This window comes from Melospiza melodia, chromosome 2, assembly GCF_035770615.1.
Source record: "Melospiza melodia melodia isolate bMelMel2 chromosome 2, bMelMel2.pri, whole genome shotgun sequence".
In the NCBI taxonomy this organism is placed as follows: Eukaryota; Metazoa; Chordata; class Aves; order Passeriformes; family Passerellidae; genus Melospiza; species Melospiza melodia.
Window position 1 is genome coordinate 71,497,828 of NC_086195.1, and position 23,324 is coordinate 71,521,151.

Here is a 23,324-nt window from a genome sequence, read left to right on the forward strand (position 1 = left end):
AGCTACCTCCACAGCTATCCATTTTAATCTGCTTGTTATCTTTGTCTTCAGGGAAAAGTAGTTATTAAACTTTGGAGCAGCTGGCTTTTTTACTCTCTCTGACTTCAAGTGATGTTTTTGTGTTAGCATCAAATCATGGCAAAAATGAATCTGAGAAATTTAATACAGGATATACATTCAATCAAATGCTAACTTCTGTTTCCAATACAGCACATGGTGGGTTGCATTTCTATTTCCTTATTTACAAAGCACACAGGACACCCCATAATGTCTAATCTATAACCTGGGGTTTGCAGCGTTGGACAGTATTGGAGACCTAAATCTGAATGGAAAACAAATTTCTCTAGCCAAACATTACTCTGGTTTGTCAGTAAGGGGTGAAACAACACACATGATGACAGCCATTTAAGGAAAATAATTTATTTCCTGTACCTCAGAAAAGTTATTTACAACATTGTGCTAAACAAAGGCTGACTTGACTAAGAAAAGCCAAGAGAGTTTAAGAAAAGCAACAGAGTTTAGATCAGATATCTGACGGAATCTCAGTGTAGCTAATCCTCATTTAATCTCATTTCTTTCCCGCAGAGGTACAGAACAAGCTCTCACAGGAATTAGATTATTTTGCCAATAACTGGGTTAGGCTAAGGCACTACCTAGTCCTGTGCTAGAGTATATGGACATTCCTCTGCACAGATTCCTACACACTTTTTCCAGTCAGCTCACTCAGATACTCAGCTCTTGTCTTTAGTGTGAAGCTTAGCTTATCCATTATCTTCCTCTTTAATTGAAATAAAGCTCTTTACATGGTAATACAGCAGCAAAGTTGGGCTCAGCACTTGTTTCATTCTACCCAGTTTTCTGAGAAGGCAAAACCAGTAATATTTCAGAAAGGTTTCTTTACTGGGAAAGTAGGCTACAGGACTGCTCAGCTTTTTAGGCTCTGTGGCAGGGGAGCCCAGACTTATATGCAGAGGAATTGAAGCCTCAGGTAGCTACATGACTTTCTTGGGAAGGTTAAGCAGTTTGCAATGTAACCAAAGGATATTGTGATAGCAAATGGGGAATAGAACTGCAGGACTTCAGCGGCCCTCTCTGGGAGAGGAACAGAGAGCAGTCATCTCTGCCCAGGATCATTCTATCTGAATTGTCTGCAGGACTATGGTGCTTGAGCAGCTTCTTTTCACAAGAGAGGCTTAAGGAGTTGGTGACATTTTTTATTCTAGGAGAGAAACATTTGGAGGACTGCATGATTATTGGAGCAATGAGGGGAAGCTATATTGCCCTCTGCAGCCAAATAAGCATGCAAAGCAGCAATGGGAGATCCAATTGAATTTTCTCCAAATAGCTGTGGAAGCTCAAGTCATTTGACATAAGAAGGAAAAGTGTCAGATGGAAAGTATGAAGACCCTTCTCTTCACTTAGTCTTACAAACATGTTGAGGGTGTTTGATAGATTAGGGAAAAAAATTCTAAAACACATTGGTAGGGCAAATATTAAAAAATATCTCATAAATGGCATGGAACTGTGTCAGGCAAGATCTAGGTTCAAAAAGGAGAAGCTCAGGAAATGGGTCCCTAGTTTAGGGAAATGTTCTTCACCCAGAGGGTGATTGGGCATTGAGCAGGCTCCCCAGGGCAGTGGTCACAGCACCAGCCTGACAGAGTTCAAGAAGCCTTTGGACAATGCTCTCAGGCACATGGTGGGGATGTCCTGTGCAGGGCCAGGACTTGGACTCAGTGATTCTTGTGGGTCCCTTCCAACTCAGGATATTATATGATTCTGTGAATGCAGCAGCGGCAGTAACCTCGAGGTTTTCAGGAAACTGGGACATAGGCAAAATAGGATTGGCTTTCTTTTAGGTGGGATTGGTTGTATGAGACTACCCCTTCTCAATTCCCTCCCTCTTGTTTCCTTTATCTGTTTGTGCTATCTAAATATCTAAATATCCAGTTTGTGCAGTGAGAACAAAGAAGATGAAATGGTTGTGGTGAGATCTGCGAAGCAGAGCAGTGCCAAGATCCTCAGGTGTCACATGGCTGCCCAGCTCTGGTGGTACTTTGTAGTGGGTGGGAAGGTGTCAGCATACTGTTTGTTATTATATCTCACTCAGAGAATATTACTTGATTACTTGAGATAGCCTGCAACCTTGCTGAATAAGGAAGGGGCTTTATGTCAGCTGCACATTGTGCCTCCATGTTTCAGGTGATCTATTCCACTCAAGTCTGCAAAAAAACATCCACTTTTTGTTCAGAAGATGGGGAAAAGAGAAAAAAATGAAGTAGGCTAGACCTTTCCTGAAAATTAATATTCATTCATGTTCTTAGATGCAGCCAGTACTGAGGTTGAGCATGTATTCCCAACCTCACACACACAACACTCACACAAAATTCCAATGGCACCAACAGTCTCATCCTCTTCACCTGTTTGGCTGACCATGATGAAGGCCTGTTATGGGAAAATATCCATACATATAGAGATACATATATGCCCAGGTGTCTCTGGTGGCTGGCCCAGGGACTGGCACAGGAGTAGCTTCACAGAGGTGCTGCGAGGGTTTGGGGAAGAGGCAAAGATGTCCAAAGTTCCTTGCTGCATGCTGCAGCTTGGAATTGATGATGGAAGCCCCTGGATGTTCTCCAGGAGCTGGGACTAGACAGAATAAGCACTGTAACCCAGGGCAATCCTCAGCAGTGATTCACCAGTGGGAGACACAGCCTCAAACGCTTTGGATGGGTTTTCACAATAATTGAGGGCAGCATCTTAATTTTTAATCAGACAGTGTAACTTGTTTAAAACCTTCCTGAGAGTCCCTGTAGTGTCTTTAGCCAACTTAAAACAAAAAGAACAAAAAGAATACTGCAATATAACTGCACACATTGGCAAACAGTACAGTGCCTTGACTTTACAGCCTCAGCATCAGCACCTCTTCCAGGACTGAAGCACTGATCTTTCTCCCAAATGCTTGGGATGGGAATTACCTGAGGTGACTTTGCAATCCTAGCTGACTAGTGCCAACTTTTAAAGTGATGACTACTGTGTAATCACAGTCCTTGGGCTGGCATTTCAGCTTTCTTTAATTTATTTCCTTTTTCTTTTCTTTCCAAATGCAAATACATGTCGCTTGCCAGATTTCTTCTACATCATGTCAGATCGCATGATACTGAAATAAATTGTATAAATGAGCTCTAAGCAACAATGTTCTGTATTCCTTCTGACATAGTCAGTCTGACCTTGCCTCAGTCTCACAACTGGAGATGAGGAATGAAAGTCTCTGTGTCAAACCTGGCACAACCAAGTACATGGCTTTGGATTTGAACCTGACAAATTTATAAGTGGATTACAAAGCAGATGTCTAGCAGTTGAGTAATTAATACAGAGTGCAGGCTCAGCTGAGGCAAAGTTTTATCAGGCTATTGAGAAACAGAGAATTTCAATGTTGCTCTAAGTCAGTTTGACCTAGCACATATAGGTTAGGAAGGAGAAAAGTCCTGCTCGGCAGTTAGTGCTGCCCAGAGATGCTCACCTCAGTTTATCCCTTGTGCTGGTACTGGCCATCACACGAAAGAATAATGAATCAGATCCACAGCTTTATCTCAGCTAAACTATCCCAGAACAAATGAAAATAAAGGGGAAGTTTGGTTTTAAAGCAAACCAGTTCCTTAATCCTGCTTATGGCATTGTTGTGCAAATGCTTACAAGGAAAGTGAGGGCAAGGAGGGAGGAGGAAATCTGTACTGTGTGCCCTGCAGTGCAAAGGACCCAGAGGGATCATGAGGTGACTGCAGTCCTCCACTGGGCATACCTGCAATGCCACTCTTGCTCCTTGCAGTGTGACAGAAATTCATACAGAGAAACTGCACCCTCTTCCTCCCCCTTCATCTGTCTCCAGCTGACCTTCATTGCGAGGTAAAACACACAGGATTAAATTTTTCTGTTATATTTTCCTGAAGGGAAAGTTAGTTTACACTTTGAGTCAGTGCCTCAATGTTAGAAATGGATATTTAAAGTCTGGTTTCCCCTCTTACACTCAGTCACTCAAGAGTACCTCTGCCCATGACTGTTGTAGCACACTTAGGAATGTGTGGCCCTTATAAGAACAGTTTGCAAAATGATAAAGAAAAATGCCAACTCTTATTTTTTACTTGCTTTTTCTAGATTTTAAGATTTCCTTCCTGTGAGCAGCATCTATTTCAGAGTGCACAACACTATCTGGAACAGTAGGAAGGAACCCAGCCTACACACAGCAATGCTTTTATACTCTGCCTGGAATTTCCCACTGGCAGCATAAACCCAGTTAGTTCTTGGCTCATCCTTTCATTAGTTATAATCCCATTGCATATATTATTCATAAAATAATATGAATTCATACTTTCAGTAAGAAAATATATATTGGTGGCCTTTCTTTAATCATCCTCAAATCAATCCTATTTTCCCACCACTCATTAAACCAAAGTGGGTTTGTTTGTTTGGGTTTTTTAATTAATTTTCTGCTATGGCTCATTTAATTTCATTTTGTATAACCTGGTATGTGTGGAGCAGAACAAAGAAAACACTTGAGTCTATTTATACACAATTAAATAGAAGTGATATATCCATGTCTTTTATAGATGGCTTTAATTTTCACCATATCACACTAAAATTTTTTGCAAAAGCAAAGTATATTTTCCCCGAATGAAAAATTTAAACTGACAAAGCATCTACATACCAGGTGGGCGTTATTATTACCTTTTCCCACATACCAATACTTGGAACCTATTAAAGCTGGTACACACAAGTATTAAGCTTATCAGCAGTTACAGTGACCCATATACAGATATACAGAAAAAATTTAAGTAAAATTGAGACTCCATGCTTTGCAGTGGTGTAACCTAACTCTTAGGGGTGCCACAGTTTGATACAAACTGGCCACAGAGCTGAGGTCCCATTCCCCTACAGTGTGGCTGGTGTGAATTTAGGGAAGTTATTTTTACTCTGTGCCTGTATTGTGTAGAGTAAAATGAGTCCTGTAAGAGTCTCTAAGAATTTTCCAATATGCAGAAAAAATATTCTTTGCCTTTATGGCTTTTTGGGAATCCTTCTGACCTGATTACTTTCCTTAGCTGTTTCTGCATCAAACATGGCCTATGACTGAATCAGAGCTTAAGTGGCAGTGAATTTATCATGTCCCATGATCAATTTTTCCAAGGTTTAAATACAAACCTGAGCCTTTTCTTCAGGTGTCTAAAACCAACCCATTCTGCAATATTAAAATTCTGTTTCCTACCACAAAAATAATCTTTGCACAGAGTGCTGATCATCATAATCTAGTAATTACTTTGATATTACACCCACTAGAAAATTATTTCTACTTTGGAAATGCACTTTAGAGAGACTGAGTCTCTCTAAGCACTAAATGTGTGACAGGGCATCTTCCAAAATTCAAATTGGTCTCCCATCTCTTTCAGTTTTTGGGCCTCTTATTTAGGACATTCAGTTTGGGCACTTTGATTTCTTCAAGAGAATGAAGTCTTCCAAATGCAAACAAATTTTTCTCTAATCTACACAGAATTATTTTTTTTTTTATCTGCCCAATGCCTTTAGATAAAAACTACCCTTTCCAAGTCTATTTTGCTTGCTGTTGAGGAAATACAAAGAATATTAGGGGCTATCAGGAGACTAACCTCTATTTAATTTAGTTATTTTCCACGTTTTAAATTTCTCTTTCTTAAGCTTTGATTGCCTGGGACCCTTCTAGGTAGACCTATCATCCTCAAGGATTTACGGTTTACTGCTGCTTATCCCAGGCTGCATTCTCTCCATTTCCATTCTCTGAATAAAATTCCCAAAAACTTTTGGTTAGCTCTTCTCTACTTTCCTATATCCCTCCTTGGCTTCCCACCATGCTCACATCCCATCTGCTCCCATAGCACTGCCAACATCTCCCAAGTGATGCTAGTCTAGCTGGAATTTCAATGCTAAAAAAGCCTCTGGAGAATATCACTTCCAGCTATACAAATAGCTACTGACCTGTTTGCTCCCTTTGTCTAGATGCTGAGGAAGAAAAAGTAACCAACCAGACTTCTGCAGGAGCCAGAGATTTCTCTCCTTTCCACTAAACTTAAGTCCAGTACTCTTTTGGGTTTTTTTTCTTTTTTTTTTTTTTTTGGCACAGAATTAGTATGGACATTGAATAAGGCAGAGCTTGATCTGAACTTTAGATATCCTTTTTGTTACCTTTAGTTAAATTATGGCAAGAAAGGGAGGCAATACGGAATAAAATGGCCCTGAAGTTGCCCTTACCTCATGGTCCTGCTTTGTTAGGCTCTCAGGTCCAGGGAAGGATGCAGAGGTTCATACGAAGAGAATATAAAAGCAGTGGTTTGCCAAGATAATGAACAATTTGAGGGAGTTACGGTCTGCTGCTTTGCCACAAACCTGGGTATTCTACCAGGAGCTTTGTCACTCCATGAAGGGACCAGCTAATTACCTCAGCATTTTGTCTCTCTGCATGTAGCATTAATTCTGCAGACCTAGGCTCCTCCAAGGCTGCAGCTCCTGAGAAAAGAACAGGATATAACCACACATTTTCAAGATGCTAAAGGGAAATAACTTACATGACTGCATTGGGGAAGAAAAGAAAAACCTCTGTCTACTGTAAGCAGATCAACATCTGATGATGGGAACACTGATTTCTTTCTGTCGTGGAAACCACATGCCTGTTATTGGATTAAACAACTCTCTGTAGATCAAGGCACATGGAAGAATTGCAGTGATCCATCACAGCTGTTCAGATGTGTTCTTTGCCTTCAGGAAAGGACAGCCCTGCATGACAGAGAAAACCTTTGATGCTAACTGCCTTAAATGTAGCCAGGGCTGGAGAAAGCACCTTATTTGAAGAAAAAGGGTATTCTACAATGTTTGATTCACTGGTCACAGTACTCTGAAACAAAAGAGAGTGTGATTACTTTCTCCAAATACACTTTTTTTTTTTTTTCCCAAATCTTTTCAATTAAGTCCCCAAGGACAGGTGCACTGTGCCAGTGTCACTACCTGGCTGACAGCAAAAGCCATAGGCTACTTCAGGATTTCAGTTTTCCTTAAAAATGGATTAATGGACTTAATGGACTTGGCTGGGGAGTCATAAAATGTAACTCTCTGATATGAAATGGCTTATGGTGCCCAAGGAGAACCATTTGTGCTTTACCAATAGAAATACAGCTGAAGGTGTACCCTGTCCATGGATTTTTCTCCCCAACTGGATGCCATTGGGAGTTTTCGTTTTCTATCAAGCTGGGAAACTGTTAATGAAAAGCAAGAATAAGGTTCTTTTTCCCTAACTCACAAAATATGAGGGAAGGCAAACAGCAATGCCCTTGGAAGTGCCCCCTTAAAAGGAGGAAGACAAACAGATGAAGCACATGTAAAAAAATATTACTGATATACTACATCTGTCAATTTTCTCATGCAAAATTAAAAAACCCCATGAACACTCTTGAAAACACATATCACCATGAATTATCTGGCCAGGAAAAAAATAGTGGCTTGAGTCCATCTTACTGAACAAGCTGGGAAGGAGCCTCTAAATTAAATAATAAATGCAAGTTCACCCAATCATTTTATTAGCAAGCAGAATAAGATACTAATCTTTCAAAGTGTCATATAAAACCCAAAGCAAAATGCCAAAGTCAACTACGAGACGAATGCACATGACTAGCTATTCTGAAGGGAGTAGAAGAAAATGTGCCTCTTAAAGCTTTAACGAATGTTTCTGAGATTCCTGTGGTGACATACAGATATGTTCAATGAAAGAGATTTCAGCCAGGGTGATAAGATCTTGTGCCAGCAGATGGAGAGAGCTGTTCCCAAACAACCCAATGAATTGTGCAACACATCATGTGCATCAGCAAAACTCATCACATCAGGATTTAGAGGCATATGATCACATCTGAATCTAAAGATCAGCTGCAAGGGCAGGCAATTCAATGCTCCTCCTACTGCTAAGCAAAGTTTGGTACCTCATGTGGGAACCACACTGCAAAGGAACCCAAAAGAAGGAATCCAAAAGTACGTATGTTCATTTCCATGGAAATGCTTTGCATTTGCATTCTGCTTTAAAGATTACTGGCTTAAGGATTCTTATTAAAAGCTCTTATGCAACAGCAACACTTAACACATGCAGCAATAATGATGCATTTCAGGGCATTTCTTGAAAAGCTATTTCAGGCAAATGATGAGTTTTAGCTCTGAAAGTTGTGCACATCAGCCCTCTGAATTTTCAGATTGTGACTGCTCAGCATTTTCTAAAAATCAGGCCCCAGGAAGTACCTCAGTTTGAGCATTCCAAAGTTAGGGTACGGATCATCACCAGACATTAAAAACTTCATCCAAGACCCACCTCTGCCTTATAATATTACCATGTTCCCACAACCAGAGTATCTCTGCACCCCTAACAACCTTGTACTGCAGAGAAGAGCTATCTCAGCTCCCATCCAAACTGCTAGGGAAATAAAACTTTGATAGTCAGGGTACTTTATCCAAGGCATGAGTAAAAGCCAGGCAGGGAAAAGACTGGAGTGAAACACTTTTCCACATCCCACCCCTCCTCAAGCTTAATTATTCCTTTATATTCTATATCTTTTTTATTGATTAGTGATTTTCTTCATGCTGTTCTCCAAAGATTACAGAGTTTCTGTTCAAACTTTCTTGAGATAGCACCAGCTGAAGTCTTCATATTGCTTAAACTTATCCATCTGAAAGCTTCAACTAAACATTATTATTCAGGTAAGAGTTTTTCAGACAGGATTGATGAAATTAACTGAAGAAGAGAGACACAAATGAAGATTTTATTCAAAATTAATACCTGCATTGCAAAGGGTAGACAAGATATATGATCACAGTCATGTTTTCATTTATTAGAGTTTTTGATCCTAAAAAGAGAACAAAGATTTTGGCCCTACCTCTATTTTGATGAGTATGAGAGGGCTTTAATTTGGTAGACTATGCAGAGTGTGCATATCGATATTTCTGCCCAAAAATAAGAGGTAGAAATCTGCTGGAAGAATTCCTTGAAAACTTGAAGAGATCCTCATACCCCTGAGCACTTGCATTTAGGAACTGTATTTCTGAGATAACCTGAGGCCTTCAACAGCTAGGGGTGGAACAGGGGAGGGAAGTCCATGTCCTTTGGTCAGTGGCCAGTGTTGGGGAGGAGCAACTGTTGAGCTAAGATCTCCATTAAAGCACAATTTACAGGCCTCTCTAGACCATTTCTATCCCTTATAATAAATTAATCCAGAAATGCCTCCCTGAGCCTAATGTTGATAATTACCTCTCACCGGTATCTTTGGATTTAGTATGGAGTCCTCTTTCCTCATGCAGATGACACCTGCATCTGCTTGCCCTGTAGCATTTTCCCACCTTCTCTATTGCAACCTGGAACATTCAGGTGAATAAACACATAGGGATCAGAGAAAGGGTTTGAGGATTGAAAGTGAAGAGTTGACCAAAAACAAAAGCTCAAAGGGAGGAGAACTGAGAATGTTTTGGAAGGTTCTTAGTTTTGCTTTCCAAACACATTCAGTAGTTAAATTGAAAATGCCACTATACGCTTCCCCTACTGCAGCCTTTAAGCTTTCTGCATCCAAGTTGAAGAGCAGACACACAGCCCTGTGGTGACAGACAGCTAATGGAAGAAATTTTGGAACAGAAGTATGGAATGGAGCAGCTGAGGCTGGAGGCATGGGGAACAGCTTCTATTGGGTTTACATGGCAAGGTTCTGGCAATTAGGGGGCTACAGGGTTGGCTTCTGCCCGCAGGTGACAGAAAATGTCCCCATGCCAGATGGAGCTTGTTCCAGCTGGCTGCAAGATAGACCTGGCACTGGCCAGAGCTTGACAGTGGCAGTGCCTCTGGATAACATATTTAAGAGGAGGTAAAATAAAGCTGCACAGCAGCTGGGAGAGAGGAATGTGGTAAACAACAGACACTGAGGTCAGTGAAGAAGCTCTGGCTGGAGAAGACACTTTGCTGACAGCTGACCTGCTTTGTCAGCTTATCACTTCTTCCTCAGATGTTTCCACTCCTCTGGTGATATCCATAGGATCATGATGTAACTCATACTTCATTGAAAACCCTTGCTAAGAAATTAGAGGAACAGGAACAGGACAGAGCAGCTAGAAAAAGACCATTCAAAACTAGCTATAAATGTTTCAGAGAGTGAGGAAGAAGGACTGAGGTCTTTAATCAATTTCTCTCTATTACTCAAAACCACATGAATTGCTGAGCACAGAAAGAGAGTAATTTACATTTATGGGATTTCAAAGCACATTCAGATTCTTTGCAGCAGCACAGGCATTTGCTTTCTGTCGGTTTGCATAGGAGCTCAGCACTGAAGTGGATAACCCCAAATTCAGAAATCTGGAAAGCATTACACACACAAACACAAGACATTGCATGCAACTCTGTCTCCAGCATTTTTTAAAAAGCCATCAGTTTCTTTTGATCTTCAAGAAGAAAAATTCTGATAATTCCTATCATTAATTAACATACTTTCTCTTCCACAGCATTTTTGAACGATGGTTAAGAAGACACAGGCCCATGCTAGAAGTGTACCCAGCAGCTAATGCACCAATTGGGCACAATCGAGAAAATTACATGGTCCCCTTCATCCCTCTTTACAGAAATGGAGAATTTTTTAAACCCTCAAGAGAGCTGGGGTATGACTATGAATATCTGCAAGAGCCAGGTAATGTCATAATTTTGGGTAAAAGGGGAAATGTAAAATTTGTTGCCTATAACCTGGAATATGTCTGTTTTATGAGAAGATAAAAAATCCTTCTAATTCCAGATTTTTTCAGAAACATTAAAAGACTGGGCAATCACTAATTGTATAAGGTTCAAGAAAGGGGAAGTGTAAGATTCTGCACCTGAGATGGGGCAATCCTGGATGTATGGACAGATTGGGGAATAAGATGCAGAAAATACTTAGTCCAGGTGCTGGAATATAAACTCATGAAACAGCCAGATCAAGACCAGAAATACATATACATATTTCTCATATTTCTTAATCAGACATTAGTTTCTTAAACTCCTCTTATTGCTAGAATTGTACAACTCAGACAAAGTAGCAAATACCATGACTTTCAGGAATTCTGAATCCTGAAATTTTACTGCAAGAGGAAGGAAATAGTAAAATACTTACCATCCAATACTTAATTTTTGCTGTCTCTTGGACTCTTGCCTTTTGCCAGGGGAGCACATAGTCCTCAGAAAAAGGAAATCCTATTAAATTCTGCCTATGTTTTTAACAGGGGTAAGGAAAGTAGTTCCTTAATTATTCTGAAACATCAACACAATGAATGAAATTCAACCTTGTTCAGAAAGCCCAGATAATCCTCAGATGTCGTTCAAACCCTTGGTAATCTCACTGAGAAGAAGCAAGCTTAAACTCTTTCTTATCTGAAGGGAAGAACTGGTTACAAATGGAAAATGGCTGGACTCTCAAATTACAGACACAGATTTTCTCACTCCAGTGTATGAACACAGACTTTTCTTTAGGAGAAGAGAAAGTCTGTGACTGGCAAACAGGAAGTACTGGACAAGTAGGAAACATTTATGAAAGAAAAATAAAAGTCAGTAGAAAATATCTCGGTCATCAAGAAAAGGCAGCACTTCTGCAGATCTTCCAGATGAGGAAGAAGTGTTAAGGCAGAGGAGGAGAACAAGACAGAATGAGGAAGGGGCACACAAGATCTGGCCCAACCCTATTCTCAAAACCTGTCTTGTTTGCTCTTAAAGAAAGTGGGTGCTTGGGGGCGATTTTGGTGGTTCTGGATTGACAGGTGGACTAGATGGCCATGGGCGTCTCTTCCAATGTTGGTGATTCTGTGACTCTGTGAAGAGCAGCAGCTCTGAGTTACAGTACCAGCAACTGAGAAGAGAGGAAGTAGGACTAAACTGAGCATGGTGAGGCTGGTTAAAAAAGAAGATGAGAAATAAAACTTGGAAAGAATCCAATGACAAAATGGCTTTTTAATGCTAAATTATATTGCTGTTGTGTCCCTGAGGAAAAACTGATGCCTGTAGCTCTGCCTTCCACTGCACAGCAAATCAGTGTGTAAGAGTACATAGTTTTAATTGCAGCTGCATTTATTTTTATATGTATGACAGTGCTGAAGCAGAAGTGGTGTCAGTGTGTATGGAAATCCATCCCTCAGGACTCCAGGTCACATGTCACAGTGTAGGGGAGCTGCTCTGAGCAAAACAAACAAGAGTTAGCATCAATAACAGAGATTTGGAAGATTAATGGCACCACCTAACAATAGCTGTCCAAAGAAGTCTGTTAAGAGCTGTTTCAAGAGTTATATTTCAGCACCTGGATTAAGATTTTTCTGTATTTTTTTCCTTCTTTCAGAAATGAAAACAGATAAATTTACAGATGCAGTCTTGTCTTTTGCCCAGAAAATCTCTCTCTCACACTGGGAAGAGTTATATAGAATCACAGAATCATTAAGATTGGAAAAGACTTTTATGAACATGAAGTCCAAGCATAAAATCAGTACTGCCAAGCCCACCAAACCATACCCTAGCAGCACATGCAAATGATTTTTGAACACTTCCAGGGATGATGATTCTACTAATTCCCTCAGCCGCCTATTCCAGTGCTTGGCAATCTTTCCATTAAAAAAGATTTTCCACGCTGTAATAGTGAGGAAACAGATAAAATCTGTAGGAGCTGGGAACTTTTCAACACTGCAAAGAAAACTAACCATGCCTTAAAGCTGAGGGACTCCATAACTGGAATCTCTCCTAGCTCATCCTTTTAGTTTTGATTTTGGAAGTCTCACGGGTACTTTTTGTGAACATCCAGAAGTATACAGTGAACAACAAACACACAAGAAATGGCAGAAACCAATTATCCCACTCCCCCTTCATGCCTAAAGACTTCTCTGTCAACCCTGCTAATTCCTGGGCCATGATCCTTTTTTCCCTCTGACTCAGGTATACCCCATCCAACATGAGCAGGCCTGGTGCTGTGTAAGCCACCCTGTGGACAGAAACCCCAAAATTCCACCTGCGGCTCCAGTCTCTTGGCTATGTATTGATCTGTTGAGTTTTCCTACTCCTTTCAGTATTTTCCCCGAGCACTGAAGGAATCAATCAGGAGAATACTACCTGAACACCTAGTCCTTTAACTGCCCTGAAGTCCCTTTAGATTACCCTGGGACTTCCTCCTTCAGTCTCACCCCTATCCACCTGGAATACTAATAGAGGGCAGTCAGAGGGCCACACAAGTCAGGCATCTTCCTGGCTACACCCCTTACCCAGGCCCTGGGGGGCAGCATCTTTTCAGAGCACAATGCATGTAACAGCATGCTTTTAGAAGTACCATGACCCAAGAGGATATGTGGATTGTTTTTCTGGGCACCAGTGAAAATGCAAGATAACAGGAAGACATTTACAGCCTTTGTGGGGGTACAGTATTCTAAATATGGTTGAGTACATCTAAATCAGTCCAGATGCATAAAGAACATTCAGAAATAAACCACCATAGGAGTTCCCAGAGAAGGTGCCCATAGAGGTGCTCTTTTTTTTCCCTACTAGCTAGTAATTACTGCTAATAATGGTCTTAGAGCTAATAACTGGGAAATGTGGATTCCAAATCTTCCTTGGCCCAAGCGGACAAGTATCATTATTTTTCAAATTCAAGCCAGCACGTTGTTGGATGCATTTTGAACAGGTTTCTTCCCAGCATCTGCTGTGAAGTGAGAGCCCTGTATGGCAGGGTTTTCATAGCTCATTAAACCATAGCATAAAAAACACACACACACAGTTCATATCACAAAGCCAGAAGGCAGCTGGACATCTAACAGCGAGAAGCTTCCCTGGATTCACCAAAGAAAGAGGATTTGTTGTGCAGAATGACCACAGAATAGTTGTCTACTGCCTCTCCCCACACAGGAACTGTCAAAGCAAGTGGAATGCAGGTTCACAATCAGTAAAAGGAAGATTTTTCCCCACCCAATATGTAGTTAATGAATGTAGTTAAGGCAGGGATGCTTTTGCTGCTAAAAGTTGTGATAAAAGTTCAAAGAGCAGCTTGACAAGATGATGGAAGGAGAAAAAAAATCCTCCAGTGACTATTACACACAACAACACAACATCTGGTTCAGGAAATTCCTGACCTGCAAATTTTGGAGGTTGGGTAAGTATTTGTAGGCATTGTAATAACTTGACCTTTCCTTAAACTCCCCCCAGTGTTCTGCCTCAGTTATTGCTGCCAGAGGATGCTGAGCTAGCAGGACCTTTGGTCACACAGTATCAAACTATTGGGTTACAGTCTGAAGTTTTGACAAAACCGTGAGGAGCAGTTTGGACATGAAGATTGAGACTATCAGAGCTGAAGTGAATTTGTTTAAAACTATTTGTGGCTCTCAGATAATTTCTACCACTCTTGTCTCTTTACATTCAGCCTTCCAGTATTATCTATCATAGAACTTCCGTAAACTGACAGTGCATTGCATCAAGTAAAATGATCTTTCTTTTTCTGTTTGATTTTTCAAGCCCTTCAGTCTTTCCAAGACTTTCTGACACCCTATCTTCAGGAAGCCCGTCAGATCTGGGCCTGGCTGGTCGGAGCAGCTGTGTTTGGAGGCATTGTTACTGCCGTGCTCACAGGGCTCGTCAGGGCCTGCCGGAAGAAAAAAGGAGGAACTTCTTCGGAGATACAACCCTTGCTCGTAGAAAGTGAAGATTACAACAATATAAGTTATCAGTCCAATTTCTAGAGGCCTCAGGTAACTCAGTCATGTTACTAAGGTGCTAATCAAGCTTGCAGTGCTTGATTGATGTTTACACATACCTTGTTGAGGTGTGCTGCAGAAGCAGGATGGGCCGTCTCAAGTCTCTTTTAATCTCCAATGTTGTAGCAACTTATCAGATCCACTCCTAAAAAAATCTCCCAGATTCAACATAAGCTATGATGCCACCCAAAGAACACTGTGTATTTCCTATGCTTGATTAAATAATGCTCCTATGAAACCAGACTGGCTTGTGTGGTGGATTTAATGTATAATTCTATTTTATTTGCTTTTTAACAACTGTAAATTGGTTCTAATTCTGCTGTCCAATCCATGTGTTTGGCACATGGATACAGTCACAGGTGCCTGACTGCATAATTGGTGCTACATCCACTCCGTGTTTGAATGTAAGAGCAAAAAGAACCCTTTAGTTCAGTTAGCAAAATATACAGTGATTGAGCAGACTGACTGTCCCATAGGCAAATTTTCTTCTGGTATAGGAGTTTTCCCTCCAGCTCCTATAATGTCCCATAATGTTTGTCCTTGACTGAATGCCATTAGCAGAAGAAAGGAAGCTCAAAAACCACTTCTCGCTTTAAATACTTATTAGTTGCTGTCTTCTACAATGCCTTGCATTTTTCTGGAGAGCTGAGTGATTTTTAGGAGAGGAAACCTGGTCTCACCCTGCCCAGCTCTGTTCCACTTGAGCTAATGATTGCTCACGTTATGGCTGACTCTTGGTTGCTCAGTATGCAGCGATTCCACAATGTGACCCGCTTGTAACAAAACAAAGTGTGGTGGGTTGATCCTGGCTGGACAGCAGGTGCCCACCAAAGCTGCTCTATCACTGCCCTCCTCATTCTGCATGGCACAGATAATACATGGAGAAGTTCACATGACAAGATAAGGACAGGGAGAAATCATTCACCAAATACTGTTATGAGTAAAACAGACTTCATTTGGGAAAATTAGTTTAATTTTAATTTCCTGCCAACTAAAAGTCAGAATAGGATAATGAGAAATAATAATAATAGTAAAAAAATACACCTTCCCCAACCCCTCCCTTCTTCCCAGGCTCAAATCCAGATTTTTCTACATTCTCCATGCCAGCAGCACAGGGGGATGGGGAACTGGGGGCTGTTATATCTAAGATCTAAAGACCCATTCAGGTCTTCAAAGGGAGGGAGAATGAAAATCCTGTAAATTATCAGGGGCTTCCCAGGGAGAGTCTCCTATTGGAGTCTGGAGCTTGTATGCTTCTCGGGTCCCCAGTCCTGGAGTTAGAACATGACCAGAATATGTTGGAATTGTGTACCTTAAAAGTCCCAAATGTCCAGCTTTGAGACAGTCTGAATGGCTGTGGCAGTCTGGGACTGACTGGCAGAGCTGTGACCCCTGCTTGGGTGCTTGCCCTGACAGAAATGCCATTCCTGTGTTTCATTAGATGCTTGGTGAAAAAAGTGCCATTTTGCAAAATATTTCAGTGTCAGTAAAGCAATGTCATCCTTTGAAAAGTTGTTCTGATAGAAAAATCCTAACTTGTATTAAGGAAGTTTGTTTCAGTCTTTTCAGTATTCCATGGTGATAGTATTTCACTTTCACACTGATCAAGTTAATTTTTACCAGATGTCACCCACTTGCAAAAGACATGGTCAACAAGTCATTTCTGATTCAACTCTTCATGTCTTCTCCACAGATCATGAGTGTTCCCTGGGCCTCCCCCCTCTGGCCATGGCAAATCACCATGTGTGAAAGGATCAAAGTGAAGCTTTGGCTCATCAGGCTTTCTAAATCCTACTTTTTGGCAGCTCTTCTTCCTCAAAGCCATGGAATGTATAATTTGTACTCATGACCAAACTCATGACCTATTAGTGAAAGTCTGCTTATGCTCTGCCCAGATTTTTTACCAATTCCCAGGCAGGCTTCCTCCTTTCCCTTGTCTTCAGTGAAGGATCTAACAGTCTGTTTTCTTCCCATGGAAGTTTCATCACAGAGAATTCAAACTAGCTCTAACTGCTGAAAGAGAATTTTTATCCCTTTCATATTTGCAGGCATACCCCCAAGCAATTTTCCCACTCACCATATGACCTGGAGACCACATCTGCTTTGAGAGGGAACAAAGAACACAGGCCTGCTTCCAACAGTCAACGTGGTCTGTGGCCAGGAATAGACAGCACAGTGTATATTCATCTTAGTAACTAGGACAGAATTTACACAAGCAACACCTGCGGGTTCTCTCCATCATTGTGGTGTTTCTGCTCAGACCAGTGGCCTGATGCCAGCTGGGAGACAAACCCCTTCAGAGAGGTATCTGACTCTGAGCACATGGAACCCCAGCTGCTTCCCTTCTCTGAGCAAAGCTGTTTAGGTTCCTTTGGCATGGGAAGCAAACACTGCTGTGCCAGCTGTGGACTGACAGCACCGACCTTAAAGCAACTGTTCTGGGACAGGAGAAATTGTCCTGTGGACATGCCCTCCCTTTGGCTTTTTGGGGAGCCTGCATCTTAGCTTGGACCAGCCACCTACGTTTTTGAATGGGTCAGAAAGGAGAGGCCTCATACATCACCATGGCACTAAATGTTTTCTTGGGCACCAGCAGTGCCAGGAGACACTGTACTTTCTTGTCTGCAAGCTACAAATGCAATGACAAATTCTTTTTCTTCTCGGGGTCATGCTTAGGGCTGTGTTTACTTCTGTGCTAAGATACACGTTGAATTAAATGTCAAAGAACCTCTTTTCTTCATAAATGCTTCCCTGAGAAGCTGGAACTGCATTTTATTTTTAAATTGGGAATGAGGTAATGCCACAAGGCTGCGCTTGCAATGTGATCTCAATGAATCAGAATGATCAAAGTTAAAACAAAACCCTGCCTTTACCTTTTCCTCTGTCCGGCCAAGGCATCTTGGAACAAGATACTTCCCATTGCCATTAGGCAGCTGGATCAGGCTTGGGGAGTTTATCCTGACAGGATCAATGCCAAAACCCAGGCATTACAGTACTTGGTGCTTGAAAATCTAGATCCAGTGTATGTACACCAGGCAACCACATAAACCTTCACCCAGTGGGCACTGAGGTCAGGCTTGTACAAAAGTACTTGTCAAATGAGGAGTCCACCAGTTTAAATGTCCAGGGAAGTATTTGCAGCACCATCAACATGTTTCACGCTAAAAAAATTAAGAAACCTAGAGCATACCTGACAGCTTTGTTATAAGGCACTCAGCTTTGCATGTCTCTGCCCTTTGCAAGAGACTGTTACCTCTGTCAAGTTTTTAATTTCCTAGCCTGGTCTCTTACTTCCTCAGACTGTTAAAGTTTACATTTAGTCAAGGCAAGACAATAAACAGCTGTCAGTTTTTTTCATTCAGTTCTCCCTTCCACATTTTACCCAAATTTGTATTTTTAGCACCTGGCCTCTCCATTGAGTTAAATCTGTAATTCACCATCTGTGTACCCGCATGTGTATGGATGTAAATTTTGAATCAGTCTCCATAGTGAGCTGAAAATTGGCAGCAATGAGACCTTGCCATTAAAAATGGCCTCTAACTGTAATTTTTGTAATAAGCTTTGAATTAGATATGAAATAACTCTTATAACTACAAAATCAACTTATTTCTGCATATTCATCTTCCATCCACTAGGGCTTTCTGATATCCCATTTCATAAATGGACATTTCCCCAGAGTTCTGTCCATTATCTCCCTCTCTTGAGAACATCAGTTATGCCGTATTCACATGATGCCAAAAAGTTCTAGAAATCTGATAGATTAATAAAATGTGTAGAAAAACAAGCACTTCCCCCATATACAGGATAAAGTATCCTCTTTGAAACAAGAATTTGGCAGCAAACAGTAATTCTGGACCCTCGCTGTGGCTGAGCACTTCCAATAATGTCCCTTCATGAAACTTGATTCCCTCTCCTTTCCTCCCAGACTGCCCTGTCTTATCTGACCAGAAAAGGGATCCCTGGGGGCTCAGTGGCGGGACTGTCACACAGTTTTGAGGTTGGTGTAGTACCGGTGATGATACAGACATGGTGGTGTATGTACAGTAACGTATACACGGATTTTAAAGGAACTTGGGTATACAAAAGCAACCCCCTGCTTTTCTTCACTGTTTTCTAGGAAAATAAACATTTTCAGGCAATAATAAGGAAAAAAGGAATTTTCAGGTCAATTACATATTGTCAACAAATTTTCACACATTTTCCACATAATCAAAACAATGTTAAAATGTTTCTGGCTTGAATTTGCTTCTGGTTTCTTGGAAAACTTAAGCACAAACCTTTTAATGTGCTACATTTTCAAACTGGTGTACATCTTCCCAAGCAATTTTGGCAGCAATGCCACAAATATAAAGAGTCTGCAGAGCCTCTTAGGGCAGGGCCATGAACAAGGCTTTTCTTTGCCTTGCATGCAAGTACAACTTTCCTTGTAATCAGGTTCTGTTTTTCCCCACCAGTGACTAATCATAGGAAATTATCTACAACATTAATGTCTTCACTCACCTTCATTCCTTTGTGCAACCTATTAAAAATAAATATTCTATACACACCACAAAAAAAAAATCCATATTATTGGAAGAAGTGCTAAAGTTTAAGTTCTTTGCATATGACCCCTTCATGCAAAGGCAATAACATAAAAAAAAAAAAAAAAAAAAAAAAAAAAAGAAAAAATCCAAAAAAAAACCCCTGTCTATTTTGTAACAGAGATGAATGTATCAGGAAGGTGTATTAAAAGCTTGAAGGCCTGGACCATTTTCTCATAAATTTATGGCAGATTGGCAAGGTGATGCTCTGCTAAATTTACATAGACTGACTACATTGTCAGATGATCTGTATGAAATAAACACATGGTTAAACAGCTTGAAAAATACCAAATTATCAAAATGACAGTATTTGTACACAGAAATACTTAATGGTGCAATTATGAGAAAATGTGATTTTTTAAAAAACTGAAGCACTGCACACATCCCAGAGTAACAGAGCTACCACATTCATTAGCAGATAGCAAAATACATATACTCATAGCAAAAATACAAATACTGAAATAACTGTACACTTACTAGAATCGTAAGAATAGTGCAACATGTTTGTGGACAGGCACTTTAAAGACTTTTTCCAGCTCCCCTTTCATCTGAATGATGTTACAGTCATTTATAACAAAAGCAAGGGAATGTAAGATTTCTCAAGTCAAAACAGAGGCATTTTGCTTTAAATTTCATCTTGCCAGTTAATACCAGTGACCAGTGACCACTGAAGATACAGATCACTACAGAATTTAGGTTCCATGTCCTCTTTCACACCATCATGGACTTGAGATGCTACTTTAAAATTAGTCTTTTAATTCTATAGTCTGTGGTCTCAATTATTTAACCCAGAGGGCTGACTTTCAAAGCATCAACCTCTTATTAATATTCAGGAAGAATCAGACTCTTAACAACTCTCATTTGAGAGCAAAAATGAAAACCAGGCTTTTCTGTCTTCCTCACAGCTACTTCAGAAAATCAGTTCACTTCTAATCAGAAAGACTCTTCCCTTTTAGTGAAACAAATATCTTAAATCTAAAAGTCTAGACACTGGGTCTTAAAAGTGGTGGCCTTTTGTCTCATCCTAGGAGCCATGGCACTCTAAAGCACCAAGCAGGGATGTCTGCAGGGAGGCTGTCACTTCAGAAATTGCGTTAAGCAGTCTGGGCACAGACAGATTGTGAAAACTCTGCAGCCGTCCTAATTAAGGTGACATTCTCCTACAAAAAGACATACTATTGTAAAAAGTTACAGGAAAGCTTGTTTGCAAAATTAATCTGTAGAGAGATCAGAAACTGTGGTCTAACAAAATTAAGTTTCAGGTAAACCAGAAAACAGTTTTGGGGAGGAAGACAAGCTGCTGATTACTCAGACCATCAGTCACCAATTCACAATGCACAATTTCAGATTAGAAAGCACAGTGTTATTAAGGTCAGTCTAATGCTTATGCATATCCTAACTAGAAACCAGAAAGGAAAATGATAAATTATGGAGCCATTAAATTAATAGGAATTAAATTTGGGAGGAGTCAGAAGATGGATAAGAAATGCAGATTATTTGAAGTCATCTTACTTACAAAAAATGCTGTTTGGTTTTCGGGAGAAACAATCCAAGTTGTTGCATTGATTATAAATTTGTGTGCTACTCTTCAGCCCTCCTGTAACATCCACATGCCTGCAATGCGCTTTTGGGCACATTTAAGGCAAAGCACCAGGTTCCCTACAGTGAACAAGGCTGTGGCTGGATTGCAGAGCTGCTCCTCAGCTTTCAGAGGCTGGTGGGACCAGTAAGGGGGTATTATTCTTTTTATTAGATTTTATTATTAGAATCAGGAACAGGCGAGGAATCACCTGTGTGTACTCCTCAGATGGTTGCAATTTTTCAAATGTTCAAATAGTATTTTCAAATGGCTCTTCAGCTGAGATAATTTAGGACAGGGGTGCCAGTTCATATCTAACCAGCACCCCTGCTGTATTCTCCAAATAAATGAATATGTTCCCTGTAACATCAATGGAGAGGACAAAAAATCACTTTTGAAATGACTTTGTAACCTGAAAGGCAAAAAACCAAAGTCAGGTGTATCAGATCAACCTGGAAGGTCTTCAAAGGTTTTCATATCTGCCCCCTGACAATGTGAGAAGGTGTTCATTTACCTGAGGAGATTTGGTCCATTAAATTACTTAGATTTATGTGATTTGGTGCTCAGGTCAGGCAGAGAGAAGCTGCTGAGCCCACAGCTGCTTGTTTTCTCTCTAGAAAAGCTCACAGGTTACTGGGAGCAGTCTTTTTCTACTGTTCTGCTTGCCTTCTCATGGTCCATGATGCCCATATAGTGTTGAAGCAGGGAGAAGGAAGAAGCTTTTCTCTTCCATCCGGAAAACAGCAGACTGCAATACTTACTTAGTTGTCCGCTGTAAGGAGAGTTTATTATTCGCAGCATCAGCATTTTCAGCCAGGTTTTGCTAAAAAAATAAATTGTGTTCCCTTTTCCATAATCTTCTTGCATGAACATTGAGATTTCTCTTTTGACCAAATGCATTTGTGAAATATATAGTTTCCCATAAAAACTCTCCAAATATCAGACAGAAGATCAAAGCTCAAGAGCCAAAACACATTTTGCCAAACCTCATTACTTGGCATAGGGAAGGTGACTGGGAAAGGACATTTCTCTTAATGAAAAACACCATCATAATTTTTGAAAATATAAATTTTTTCCTCTGATAACTCTGCCCTGCCTGCCACTGACCCTGCATTTAGTATAAGTAAACACCTTTTGTAGTTGCACAGATCAGGAACTTCTCTAAATTGCAGCTGTCAGCTTTCCCTGTAAATTTTTAATTTAATGACTAAAATTCAATGAGAAGGAATATACAGGGATTCGTTGGGATTTTTTTTTAATATTGCTGCTGTTAAACTCCTTATTCTAGAGGGATGGTACATTTTTCCATCATTGTATCACCACCACTCTGTAATGAGAAAGTAAAAAACACAACTCTGAGATCAATACATGCAGTTTAACTGCATATCCCTACTACTAAAAAATAAATTACCCAGAACTTTTAAGAATTCTGAAAAATCTCAGAGAACTCTGCATACTTGTACTAATCTTTGTTTGATGTGCAGATTTCCTATAAAAACCCACAACCCTGCCAAATGCAGGCATGATTAGGCAGACAGCTCCCAGAACATTCAACATCTTGCAGGAAGTGGGTGCTTTAGCCTGCAGTGCACCCAACAGACCCCTAAACACATCACTGGGAAGTGATTTGTGAGTTTTAAACCAGTAGTTGCAGATTTGCTGTAGCATCTGCAGTGTCTTGGAGATCATAATAAAATTGCAGCTCTCAGATTAATATTTATCAAAAGCAGCATGGTCTGAGAACACTGTGAAATACTTTACCAGAGCGAGCAGAATAAAGAAAATGCCCAGAGCATGTTTCAATGTCAGGCACTCAAGTGTTTGGCACAGGTGGAGAGGATTTCTACATGCTTCTGATATGGGAAGGAACTTTTCTCATCACTGATTTTGATGGGTCAGAATCAGGCAGATGCTTCTTTCTCCTTCCACTGTGCTCTAAACAAAGACAGGGTGTAGTGGAGTGACATTCTGCTGAATTCCAGTGTGTGTGATGATGAGGATGAGATAATGTATTCTGCTTCTAAGGTGGTCTCACAGCCACAGATATACATGGAATAAGCACGTGCCTCATGTTCCAAGGCAGAAAATTACTCTGGGTGACAAAACAAGGGTGCCTAGTACAATTCTGGTACTTTGGGTATCCTACCCAACTTCCATCATGCCAGAGGATCCTGGGTCTCCTGCAGCATATCTGTGAACCCTGTGTGGATGTTTCAGCAAATTTAGGGCACCACAAAGAGTATCAGAGCCTCTGCTAAGGAGTGAAATTCCAGCCTTCCCTACCAGCAGTAATACACACGCACACAGGCACATACACAATGCTTCCATGATTAAGGCAGTATGTCATTAATTGAAATCAGGTCACAAACAGTAACTCAACCATG

The 23,324-nt window shown here is 40.6% G+C and overlaps 1 protein-coding gene across 1 annotated transcript in view; it reads left to right on the forward strand.

The window, feature by feature from the left end:
• TYR (tyrosinase) overlaps positions 1–14,881 on the forward strand; it is a 41,527-nt gene extending 26,646 nt beyond the window's left edge. The window contains exons 4-5 of the mRNA XM_063150455.1: positions 10,543–10,724; positions 14,543–14,881. Of these exons, the coding sequence (XP_063006525.1) occupies positions 10,543–10,724; positions 14,543–14,766 (406 nt within the window). The 3' untranslated portion in view covers positions 14,767–14,881. The remainder of the gene's footprint in view (positions 1–10,542; positions 10,725–14,542) is intronic.
• Positions 14,882–23,324: the final 8,443 nt, after the last annotated feature.